At 36.5% G+C, this 13,472-nt stretch overlaps 1 protein-coding gene across 1 annotated transcript; it reads right to left on the bottom strand.

The window, feature by feature from the left end:
- Positions 1-10: 10 nt before the first annotated feature.
- Positions 11-12,352, bottom strand: tnk1 (tyrosine kinase, non-receptor, 1). Its single transcript, XM_084108227.1, has 14 exons — positions 12,053-12,352; positions 9,060-9,242; positions 7,319-7,389; positions 7,041-7,229; positions 6,775-6,927; positions 5,959-6,236; positions 5,697-5,823; positions 5,433-5,579; positions 5,109-5,203; positions 4,272-4,418; positions 4,095-4,159; positions 3,040-3,518; positions 799-894; positions 11-695 (listed from the first exon to the last, which is right to left on the bottom strand). The coding sequence occupies exons 2-14, from the start codon at positions 9,217-9,219 to the stop codon at positions 540-542; spliced, it is 2,163 nt and encodes a 720-aa protein (XP_083964353.1). The 5' UTR covers positions 9,220-9,242; positions 12,053-12,352; the 3' UTR covers positions 11-539.
- Between the last annotated feature and the right edge of the window lie 1,120 nt (positions 12,353-13,472).

Raw genomic sequence — 13,472 nt, 5'->3', positions numbered from 1 at the left:
AAAATGTTCATTAAAATACTGGTGAAAAATCGATTCATCCCTTTTTGGAAAATACACAGCATTTTATTTGCCATAACCTTGTATGTTTTAATTTCTAATAATTGTATGGAAATCTGCAAAAAACAAATTTTACTTTATTAAACATATACAAATATTCCTAACATGACTAACAGTCATATACATTTACACAGAATTTAACACATACACATATCACAAACTATTTGAATACAAAAAAAAACTGTAAATAATTAACAATAAGCAGTTACAATGGCAACTGGAATGACATCTGTTAAAAAAACAAAAAACATTGTGCATTTAATACGAACGATTATGCTGTCTTTCCAAACAGATGTAAAATAACAACTGATATCACCAGTTTATCCATCAAGCAATAATACAGTTACTATAGATAGTTTCACATTGGAGATGAATGGAAACTTCATCAGAGTTTTTGTGTGACCTCTTGACAATTCAGTGATATCACAAACTTTAAATCCTAAATAATTATGAACAATCTTAACGCTTAACACTGTCTTGCGTTAAACTCTTTCTCCTCGTCTATCCGGTGCAGTTCTTTCTTTGTTAACCAGTCGGAGGACGTAACGGCTTGCCACATGCAGGTCCCAGTTGTAGCGGGCGAGGATTTTTTGGCATTCCTCACGAGAGCACTGATTCATGTAATAGAGCTGGTCTGTCTGATGATGCAAGGAAAACCAAAAAGAATGACAGTGAATGACATTGAGAATCAAAGTAATGTATGAAATCATTTACTTTGAACAAGTGTTAATTCTCTATTACTTTGAGCTGCTGTTCCGCCCGTGCAGGATTCCAGTCATTGCGATGCAGAGCTCTCTGAACCTCCTCAATGGTCACTCCATGCACCGCCTCCTGAACCTGATGACAAAAGAGAATTGTATTACACAAAAAAATAAACAAAAAATATATATTTTTTAAACACATTACTTAAAAATATTTTTTTCATATACGCAAGTTACTTTGTTTTCCCATTTATTTAACTGACAGCTCTTCTGTCCTCATGTTGAGAGAACTCGGGAGTAAGTGCAGCGGTGTTGTGTGCGCTGTGTAAACATGGCGGTTATTGTAGTTCTAGACTAAATGTGAGCAAAAACTTGCACAAAAAGTATTGCACAACTGAGAGGAGTTAAATGCAAAATCAATGAATTAAATATGTTAAATTACACAAATATATTAATAAGCAAAAATGACTAGATACACATCATATTTGTGTTTAATTTTGTAGTTTTTATTGCTTAAGTAAGAGTGTTGAACTTTCTTCTCCTGCATCATATTCTTCTGAAATCCAGAACTGCAGCACAGCTGAAAGGTTTGTTTGAGCTGTGTCCTCTACTGTACAGGCGAGAATTTGCATTTCCTTCAGCCTGAGGGTTATTCATTTCACTTTTGGTGCGTAAGGGCCTTTACATTTGCCAAAAATAGAATTTTTTTTTTTCTAGGACTTGGTTAAGCTCACCGCTCACCTGCAAAGTCCAGAAGTTTGGTGTTGAGGAGAGGGCATGTCCAGGATTGGTTTCGCTTTAAGTTCAAGCAGGACACCATTCCAACAGTCCAAGAAAAGCCAGTGAAGAGCTTAGGGAAGTGACGGACCTCAATGACAAGCAAAGCGTGATGGAAATGTTTAAGGAAGTTGAAACTTGGATGACATCCCTGGAGAAGAGCGGCTAACACGGCAAGTATAAGGTTTGGGGATACCAGCACGGAGTCATACCCAGAGTGCTCTGGCCACTGCTCATTTATGAGGTACCCGTCTCTACTGTGGAGAGGTTGGAAAGGAAGATGTACAACTATTTGAGGATATGGTAGGGCATTCCGAAAAGCTTCTGCTCCATAGGCCTGTAAAGTTCAGGCAGCAAGATGCAGCTGCCAGTAACATCAGTGGTGGAGTATAAGGTATCAAAAACATGGCAGTCGATGATGCTGCGAGACAGTAAAGACCCAAGAGTACGTCAGGTGGACATTGAGGTCAATGTGGTTAGCCAGCAGTGCATTGAGGGAGGCGGAGGAGCGCCATGAATAAGCAGGTGGGAGAGTGTGCGGGAGAAGGTTCTGACCTGGCAGGACATCTGGAACATGGAAGAGTACTGGATTAAGTTACTCCATCAAACCTCCATACATGGCCACCCTCCATACAAAGCCAGCTAACCTTGAGCATGTCCACTCCTCAAGAGGTCAAGTTTGGTGGATGGGAAATTTTGGTGGCAACATGACCAAATTTTAACTCTTGTGGCAAGAAAGAAGCCGAAACAACCTCTTAAGGGGCTTTGTTTCATTCAGTTCCTTAGGTCTGGGGAGAGTGAGACAACAGAGATGAGGAGTAAAGGAGTCCTGGCCACGGCAAACGACTGGTAGATGCGGTCAGACCTTAAGAAGCAGCTCAAATTTCCAGAGGAAATAATCCATATTAGCCTCAAACCTGATATTGTGCTCTGGTCTCTTTGAAGGACCCTTGGACTGCTTGGGATTGATGGCAGGGCTAGGAAACAGCTGGTAGCAAACATTACCAAAAAGGCAGAGCTAGCATTCCGGTGGATATGGATAAAACGAAATGAGCGGTGGCAGAACCAACATGGTGAAGGGCAAAGAAGTTTGGAGGTGGAGACCAGGGGTGTAACTAGGACACCGGTTCTACCGGCAAAATTATATTTATTTATTTTAACCTTACTGACCACAAACTTTTGAATGGTAGTCTCTGTGTATATATATATATATATATATATATATATATATATATATATATATATATATATATATATATATATATATATATATATATATATATAAACTAATATATATATATATATATATATATATATATATATATATATATATATATATATATATATATATATATATATATATATATATATATAAACTAATTATATATATATATATATATATATATATATATATAAAAAAGTTCTTTATTAAATTTTATATAAATAGTACTGAAATCACATTTATAAGATATAAAAATTGTTGAACATGAAAAAATCTGCATACCTGCGCTATGACTGCTTCCTTGTTAACTTGTGGTGGATACCTCTCCCTTCCCTTCTCCCGCTCTCTTTCTTTCTCTTGCTCTCTCTCTAGGCCATCATCTAACTGAGGGCTTGACTTGGCCAGATGTGCCATCCTGACAAGGTTGTTAGTCCCTAAACACTGCTGCTGTGGTTGGAATTGGAACTGTGTCTGTAGCTGTGGATGAGTTTGAGGGGTCCAGCCAGCTGGGTTTGCTGTTCTCCGATCATGGAACATCATCTGGGGTTTGAAGCTGGTGGTTGGTGGGCTGATGCATTTGATGCTGGGGGGTGGTGGGCGTGGAGGTGGGATGACAACAGCATCACTAAACCTGCGGGGGTCTCTCATCAAATTACTCTGCATGAGTCTGCGTGGGTCGGGTCTCTGAGCTTCATTCCCACCAGCACCTTGACCTTTGTCTTTTGAAACATCAAGGATGGACTCCAGGCTTATCGATATGCCTGAAGAATGAGAGTAAGACACAGAATGGGATTGGATACGCTATCATTCAAAATTTGAGGTTTGGTACGATTTTTTTTATGATTTTGTCTCTTATGCTCAGCACGGCTTACAATTTATTCCTGTGATGGCAAAGCTGAATTTTCAGCAGCATTACTCCAGTCTTTAGTTTCACATGATCCGTCAGAAATTATTCTAACATGCTGATTTGGTGCTCAAGAAACATTTCTTACTATCATCAATGTTGAAAACAGTTGTTCTGCTTAATATTTTTGTGGTAAACATGATACATGTTTTGCAAAATTATTTGATAAATAGAAAATTTAAAAGAACAGCGTTTATTTGAAAACATTTTTTTATTACAATGTGAAAGTCTTTACTGTCACTTTTTGATCAATTTAATGAATCCTTTAGGAATACAGGAATTAATTTCTTAAAAAAATCTTGCCAACCCATAACTTTTGAATGCTAGTGTATAGCCTTCAAGACAATAGCCTATTTTGCAGTACGTTCAGGCCTTCAATAATACTCAAAATGATAAAGTAAGAAGTTTGTTACAGTATATTTTAAGTTCTAACCTGACATTTTCTTCAGATTTGAGACAGCCTTCTCTCTTGCTACTGGAATCCTCCAACGTCTGGTGCTGAAAAGTTCACATGGCAAAAGTCACATAAACAGTCCCATTAGATTGACATTCAGCTCTTTAGTAAATTCAACCCATACTGTTTACAACTTCATTTAAATTTGTCACTCACTCATCTGTTCGTTCTGGGGTGGCCCAGCTGCGTGTCGAACCAGACACAGAAGCTGCTGCTGTGAGAGCAGGGGCAGCTAACACAGGGGGGAACCAGCCAACACTTAGAGTTCTCTGGTTTTGCCCCTTCCACTCACACATTTCCAGCCTATGAGGAAACATAAGAGCATAGCATATAGTCAGTTTTATAGCATCTAAGATGACTTCCACAAAGCCCTATTTGGTTTCTCTACTTTTAATTTACAAATACATTTAGATGAATAATCCACAGCACCTTCCCTTCTCTGTCAAGTCTTGGCCGGCTTTAACATCTGTGTTCTTAATTTGCACTCCAAACTTCAATATATTGGGAAATCTATTTGCTAATGCATATTGCATATGGTAATTATTTCAATAGTATCAAATGTTACTAATATATACTGTATCTAAAACTGTTTAAAGTCATTGGTACCTAGTTTAGCTGTAATTATAAAATTATGAGGAATTTGTTCTGTCAAATTCAAAATTTGTTGAATTTTTGTACTGTCCAAGTGTGGTTTGCACGAGAGTCTGACAAAACTTCTCTGTTGATTGAAATTAAGGGTTGAACTATGAATGGAATGCTACTAAGTCAAAGGGAGGGGAGAAAGGTTAATAATTACCCACAACGACCTTTATCAGAGTCAGAGTCAACTAAGATTTATTGGCATGACTGTTAACAATACTGCCAAAGAGCATAAGGTAAATGATATAGACAATATAGAAAATAAACAAAAAGAAGGGGGTAAATAAAAGAAGAAAGAAAATACATTCAAATCAAAAATCAATTAAAATATAGTTTGCCCATGGGCTCTCTTACCCATGGTCTATTACAGTCACTAGATCGTTCGCCTGTAGACAGAGTTTTCTGGGATCTATGAGATCTTTTATGGCACGAACCTCCATTGGCTGTGCCTGAAAATACATTAAAGAGAGAGAAATTAGAGAAAGAATGCATCCTGAGTTTAGATACATCTTTTGTAATATCAATAACAGTGGTGCTGTTCAAAAGATTGGGGTTGGTAAGATAATGCTCATCAAGGCTGTTATTTATTTGGTAAAAAATATATACCCAAAACTTTTGAACAGTAGTGTATATTAATGAGATTATTTTTTTAATGAGAGGCAGAGGCTTAACACTTACATCCGCTACCATGGTGGTGAGCTGTGAGAAGGTCGGTCGGTCAGCAGGACTGCAGGCCCAACATTTGCGCATTACAGTGTACAACTCCTGCGGACAGTCTGGAGGTCTCTCCAACCGATCACCTTCCCGCTCTATACGACACAAAATCTACACGACAACGCGCATCCATTAGTCACCAATGGATATAGTGGCGTTTACAGCTGCACTTCATAAACAGAACACACATTTTTTTTACAGTTTAACTGCATCAAACCAACTATATACCTGTCTGCTAGACAGTCCCAACCAGGGCTCCTCACAGTAAGTGAACATTTCCCACAATGTGACACCAAACATCCAGACATCTGAAGCATGAGAGAAAGAACCCACACGCAAACTCTCAGGAGCACACCTACAGAAAGGAGGATGGAATTACTATCGTTGACCTAAGTGGGTAATAGTGAAACAATGAAGCTCACTGTTTCTACTCTTTGCTTTCTGAAATTGTACTCAGAACTCTTTTTTGTGCTTAAACTCAGTTTCTCACCATGCAAAGGGGATGCGTTTGTGTGGCGTCATGATATAGGGGTCTTTGTTCAGATTCAAGCCTCTCATTAGTCCAAAGTCTCCAATCTTCACTTCCTCTCTTGCAGCCAAGAACACATTCCGGGCGGCAAGGTCTCTGTGAATGAAGCGTCTGGACTCTAGGTACTCCATACCTGCAGCAATCTGTGTGCTGAAGAGCCAGAGTCGGGAAAGAGGATATTCTCCCTGTCGTAAACGCAGAGTGTCGTATAAAGAACCGAGAGGAGCCAGCTCTGTTACCTGATAAAAAAGAAAAAGTGTAATTATGTCATCCATCTTAGCATCACCAGCACTTCTTACGATTATCAATGCTTAATATTTTTGTGCAAACCATGATAAAAAAAACATTTCAGGATTCTTTGATACATAGAAAGTTCAAAACAACAGCCTTTTTTTGAAATAGAAAGCTTTTGTAACATAATACATGTCTTTACTGTCACTTTTGATCAATTTAATGCATCCTTGTTTATATATATATAAAAAAACTAAATTCAAATTAAAGACCCCAAACACAGACCCCAAATGTTTGAACAGTAGTGTACATCTTTAAACAATATCAAATTTATACAGTTTTATTTTACTCCACTATCTAAGAGGGATTAAAATAATGTAAAAAAAAGAAAAAAAGAATGTAAAGTAAAATACAAATGACCGAAAAGTAATGCAGTGTATGCACCAAGATGTTATACTAATATAAAAAATGTATTTTGTATTGTACTTTCTGCAAGTTACATTGTTCCGCCAGTATGTAGCAAAAAGTTGATGAAAAGTTGTTTACCATTTTAAGAGGATGAGTAAGGACAACACCATAGAGGTGTATAATGTTGTGGTGGTCCAGAGACTGCATGACTGTAACTTCCTGGAGGAACTCAGTCACCATGTCGTCCTGTCTGCACGATCCACTCCTCAAGGTTTTCACTGCTACAGGCAACTTAAAAAGAGGGAAACATGACAGTTAGGGTGACATTTATTCCTGTGTTTAAGCATCTTGATAGACAAAAAGAGGACATACGTAGATACTCATTTTTGGTATAGAGTACTCACCACTCGTCCAGTCGGTGTGTGCCATTCTGCTTTCCTAACTACCCCAAATGAACCTGAGCCTAGCCTGTCCCCAAAGATCAGTTCACTGTTCTGGATAAGAGAGGGGAACGTGCGGCCTGTCTCTGGCCCCTGGCCTGACCCAACACCACTATTCTGCTCACTTCCCTCAGGGGTGCGAGCATTGAAGGGCTAGCAGAAAACAGACAGTGATTAGCACAGGTAGGCTAAGTGAATGAATAAACAGAGAGGGTGTTTAAAGATGTCAAATACTACTATACCTTCGGCATCTGTGACCGTGGTCGCATGTTGGTTTTGTAACGTTTGACGGCTACCCATAATCGTCGCTGTCCTTTTGACACACACACACACAAAAATTAATCACAGGAAAACCCTAATAAATACAACGCTAAGAAAATAATTCAAAACAAAGAACCAACAAACAGACACACAAAACATGTCACAAGTTAGAATAAAAGGTTATATATAGAACTTTAAAGGGTTCTGTCAGGCACTTAATATATAGAACCTTGTAGGGGTTTCCATCATGGGATGAATTTATGGATTTAGTTTTAATTCATTTTTAAATTAATCTTTTTTTTGTAGACATGCTTTATCACTGATACTAAACATGAAAGAATTTTGCAATCATTAAAGACATTTCTTCTTATATAGAACCTTTTTGGCATAAATGGTTCTTTAAAATTGAGTCAGGAACCCTATGGTTATATAGAACCCTATGGCTATAGAACCCGATTGAAACTTTTTTCTAAGAGTGTATATTAGTTTACATTCACAATTGCTAAAACACTAAACCCCATTCTCTGAACCAAATGCTCAACTGCCTAAACATATTTGTCAAATATTTCAAGTTCATGTCCAAAAGGTCAAAGAAACAGCAGTACACTCAAAAGAGTTGTGCAACTTAAAAATCAAGGTAAAAGGGAGATTCATTCTGCCTCACGTCTTCATGCTGGGTTCGGCCTGAGAATCTTTTCCACATTACAGGCAATTATGTCCCTTGCCAGGCAAAGAAAAAAAACCTCTGGTGTGCCAGATCCAGTCTTTCCATAGTTGGTATCAACATTCAGTGCACACTGGCTTATATTTTGGACAGTTGGCTTGATCACATCATTACAAACAAGTGTGAACAATTTTGGGCCATTGTGTGTAAACACTTTTCACTTTTGTTCACTTTTGCCACTTGTGTTACTGCTTTGCATCACAGTGCAAAATGTGTTGTAATGAGTGAGAATGAGTTTTGCAATAAGAATGCATGAGATTTGCAAATGGTGTCTAACTGCATGAACTTGTTTAAGGTTTTGAAGAAAGAGCGATTTATTTGACAAATTGGTTTTGGCCATTGAGAATTATGTTCAGAGGACAGAGTTTAGTCAGTGTTTTAAAAATTGTGAAAAACTGTACTGGACTGGATTTTGCAGTAAAAAAAAAAAAAAAAAGATTGTACTGAAGCTTTTCATTTAGTTTTCTTTGACCTTTTGGGCTTTTTTACAGTATGCAAGTGCTGGATATAGAGCACTATACTTGCAAAATGCATACACTGTACAATATATTCACCTTACCAAGTTGTGATTACTATACTTTTTTACTTAATTGTAAAATTTGTTTACTGTATACAATATACTTTTTTTTACTACATGCTCTGGATACTGTTATGTAGTGTCTAATGAATGTTCTGTAGTGTTCATATATTGACTGATGTGTGTATGATCTGAAAGCTTTGATTTTGAGAACAGGTTAAATGATTTGAGCCAATTGTTTGATTTTGATTTTTTCCAGAAAAGTCAGGAGGGTTATGTAATTAGTTTGAAGATTTGGTTTTGTTTAATGTTGTGAGAAAATGAGTGAAGGCTTCAAGAAACGTGTCTTAGCAATTGTGAAAAACTGTAAAGGTAATAATGATATCAGAAACATTATATTTAGCCCTGAAAGAGATTTAAGTACACAAAACAAATCAAAATAACATGATCTTCAAATAAAAAACTGCTTTACAAGACAAACCTGGTTTACTAATGCCAATCTGTTCAAGATCTGCTTCTTTAACGTAGTTCAGGTGTTCAATTCGTGTCACATTGAGTCTATCTCGCATCCTTAGGTAGAATCTCTCTAGCTGCACTTCAGCGAGGAGCTGGTACAGCCACTGAGTGTCATGATCCATCATTATTAGACTGTCCCACAGCAACTCTGAGAGGCAAACAGAGCAATGAGATAAGATCAAAAAAGGAAGTACGATAAGCCTAAAAAATCTGAGAGTGTTACTCGATTGAAATAGATTCTTTATTTTTCTGGTTAGCACTTTACAGTTTTGGATTTATTTTCATAGAAACTAGTTATATACACCTAGAGTACTGCATTTACATATCTCTTCTGAACAGACACCGCACGGCTGTTAGAATCAGAGGTTTCACTGGGTTGCTATGGATGCCTGTTGGGAATTTGCAGCCAGCCAAAAAAACAAGAGAGCTTTGTTGAGAAAGTCCTCTTAAAGTGCAAGGTGCTTTAATCCCTTTTTACTTTATTCAGTTTAGATTTACAGGGATGGTGCACATAACTCATTTCTGAAAATTTGCCAGTTTGGCTGTTTGAGGTCATTTTCAACTGTAGTTCAACTGTATTATCAACTAACTAAATAAATAAACTAAATAAAGATTTATATACATTTAAAACTGTTTTCAAAATACATTTAATAGTATTTTTGGTAACACGTTACAATAAGGTCCTCTGAGATTACATTAGTTAATGCATTATCTAACTTACAGTGAACAATGAGCAATGCATTACAATGTTTATTAATTTTTATTAACATAATTTAATAAAAATAAAACTGCTCATTGTTAGTTCATGTTAGCTCAGGTCCATTAAATAATATTAACAGATACAATTTTTGATTTGATTTCGTAAATGCTGACATTAACATTAACTGTGCTTTCACAGCTTTCGAATGCTCCTGTGTGTATTCTTATAAACGCTCTGTGAAGAGCTTCAAAGGTTTCTATTTACAATGTGTTTTCGAAGTGTTGATCATTGTAGCCAATCACAGACATACCTGTTGAGCATGTGAACGCAATGGCCAATCAGAGGCATTTAAGTTAGTCACAATCTACTCAAAATGGCGCAAAACACCAAGCTTCAGTGATTATAAAAGGAGCGCTCTTTGCTCGTTTTCTGTTTATAATCCATATACAATTTGAATAAAAGTTTTTGTTTTTCATGCTGCAAAGTTTCTGGATTTACAACTCTATCCAAAACAGCAATGACTGACAGTGATATAACCATAGCAACAGACGGGACAAAACAATCTGATACTTGAATCAAGGAAGCAGAGAAGTTTATAAACCAAACAAACCACTTTTTTCAGCAGATGCCAATGAGGAGAAAGGAATGTGGCCAACCACTTCAGGCGTGTGTGTGTAAAAGAGAATGATTTACCTGTGCAATGCAATTAAACTCATAAAGCAATTATGCTATGAATGACCACTGAATACCTCTCTAAAGTATTCTAACTTGTTTGTATTGGCAAGGAAATCTCCCCTCTCCCCCTCTAACAGCTTCATACTGTATGCACAAGTATGCAAAGCATTGTTTTAAAAGTTATGTGCAGAATAACTGTCATTGCCTTCATGTATATGTGAACTTCTATCAGCATGCGTACAAAGAGAAAATGAGAAACTCTCTGCACTCTTGTGTTTACAGAACTAGGACAACATACAGACCAACTCAGAGTCAGACACATGACCTTTAGTGAATAATCAGCCAGTATACTTGAAGAGATCACTCTAAAACTATGGGGGCTTGTCTGAGCAGGTAACCTGAGAGCGTCAAAATAAGATTCTAAGACTACACACCCAAAATCCACACCCTGAATGACAAGAGAAAAATGATCTTCGAAGAGGACACTGAAAGATTATCACACAACAAATCATTTCAGTTAACAGGTTGCAACATTCAGGCCTGTTTTCCACTAGCCAACTTGATGAAGCCGTGCTTGGTTGTTTCCATTCACATTTCATAGTCTCGTCTGAAACTGGGTGTGAACTGATAGATCAGACAGATTCTACAGCATTACATCAAATGCAATGTCTTGAAAGCAGAAAAGAGTGGCCATTTACAAAGTTATGAAGGACTGTGTAAACCCAGCGCATTGAAACAAATGACAGCTTCTGTTTGTTTGGGATTTTTGTTAAAAGGTGTGACTTTAATCCTTCAAAAACTATAGAAATGTGTCAAACATATGCAGGTGACTTATGACCGGTTAGTCACAAATAAATATGTGGGGTCATACTACATATTACTAATTTTCCAATTAACAGTGTAGTACTAATTATTATATCACAGTTATTTGAGAGATTTGTTGTAGGCCTAGTCTTTAAGGTTGCCTGGCCACTCAATATTCAGAATGAGTGCTGGGATTATTTATTTTTTATTTTTTTACACAAACATGAAATAGCAAAACAGATGACAGCATTAATAATACAGCATTAATAATGTCAGTTCAGTTTTTTCTTTTTTTACAAAATGTGTAATTTCAACAAATATAAAAAACACATAGGCCTACACTGAAACTGAAACTACACACACTGTAGGTAGGAAAAACTGCATAAAGATTAACATTATACGTATAGCCTATCCTATAGACTAGAATAAATTGCAGGGGATTTATTGCAGGGGATACGAAGGAAAGTCTTTAATGCAGCTTCAGAACGCAAACGTACAAATAATAATAGCCTACTCATAGTTTCACTTTGTACTATAAATCAGCCATTACAACAGATAAGGACGACTTAGATAGATACCTGTGCCCAGGTGAGTGTTTGAAGCGTAACACCAAAGCGGAAATGACGCTTTTTCAAAAAATAATTCCTTAGTAAATACTTAGTTTTGACCAACCAGTTTAGACTCTCATGCACTTTGATTAAATATATTACTTATTTCAAGATATAATTCACTTGTTGCAGAATAAGAATGCTACTTAGTAAACAAAAGCGTATACTTACAAACGATCGACGTTATTGTCCACAATAGAATCACTTCTTGTTCAGCTCGTGTCAAATGCACTCTTGGTATAAGATGTCCTTTAAGTCCACGTTTCACGTATGTTTATAATGTTAACATCCGCCATACTAGAACAGCCTATAAAAAAGTAGTATTCTGACTATAATTTATCTGAAGGTATAAGAGTTTGTAAAATACGGACAGGTGTTTTAGACTGCGTCTGACGTTTCTATGTGATTTCAAAGCGTTCGTGCTGAGTTCTCCGTCACACCGCCTCCTCACGTCCTCCGCCCTTCACCAATACTTCCCCCGCTTCACCTGCTGGATTTATACCTTTCTATTACATCATTCAGTTGTTTTTCTCCCCAAATTTGACAATCATGTAGATTGTGTAGCTATTTATCTTCTTCCTTCCCCCCGTTTTTTTTATTTTATCATGCTACATGATTTCAAAAATCTACTTTTAAAAAAGGCACTATTCTTCCCCTGTACTTGAAAACCACGTTATTGTTTTTTTGATTACCCATCATAATTATAAAAAAAGGTATTATTATTGTTTCATACTCTTTATAATAAATAAAACTTTACACTGTGTCTATTTGTGTCTGCAACTTATATTTATTTTGAATATTATGTAGTTTGACAACATGGTTTTCCATTTATTTACATTTTACTAATAAATGATTTTAAATGTGGTGCTATACAATGAGTTTAAGATTGCGGTAATAATGGATAAACGCAAAATTCCAAAGCAGCCATGTGTTCAGCTGTCCAGGAAATATGGGCTTATTTCTTGTTATAGGCATACATTAAAAAAATTAGTTGTTGACATAAAAGGCATCAACAATTGTTTAATAACAAATGAAATAGGTGTGACAGGAAACTTGGGAGTTATTGTATTTGTACACTTACAAATGACTACATAAAGCCCTGCATCATTAAAAGAACTTGAAAACAGAGACTATTTTCCCCAGTGTCATTTTCAGTCATGCCTCTCTGATCCTGTCTTTCCAGTTTGACTGGATATTTATGGACTTTCTTCTTGTCACAAAAGACACACACACGCATACATATGCAAATGATCACGTGAAATCATGTATTACATTACCCTACGTAATCACCCTTTAGGGTAAAAAATAACTTTAATGAACAATTCACTTCCTGTTCTGTATTTATAATGTAGCCTATATATCATAAATATTGAAATATCATGGTCTGTCCATGCTAACTTTACCATTAGAAGTTGTCCATCTTTTTTTTGTGATCCTTAAAATGTGCATATATGACCCACTAGATTGTATAAAACTAACTGCAACTTCACTGCATGAAATCTGCTCTAAATGTATGCAATCATTGCTGTCTGCAATAATTTAATGTCAATAAACCAAAAACCAAAAACACACACACACAAGATGAAAACTT

This window comes from Abramis brama (genome assembly GCF_963993115.1).
Source record: "Abramis brama genome assembly, chromosome: 3".
Lineage (NCBI taxonomy): Eukaryota > Metazoa > Chordata > Actinopteri > Cypriniformes > Leuciscidae > Abramis > Abramis brama.
This window is presented reverse-complemented; position numbering and strand designations above follow the sequence as displayed.

Bases quoted from the DNA above. Each gene is read 5' to 3' on its own strand.
- tnk1 (XM_084108227.1), bottom strand. From the start codon at position 9,219: ATGATGGATCATGACACTCAGTGGCTGTACCAGCTCCTCGCTGAAGTG. The intron at 5,204-5,432 runs GTAAGTGTTAAG...ATGTATTTTCAG, and splicing joins TCACCACCATGGTAGCGGAT to GCACAGCCAATGGAGGTTCG. The intron at 696-798 runs GTAATAGAGAAT...TTGCATCATCAG, and splicing joins GGGCGGAACAGCAGCTCAAA to ACAGACCAGCTCTATTACAT.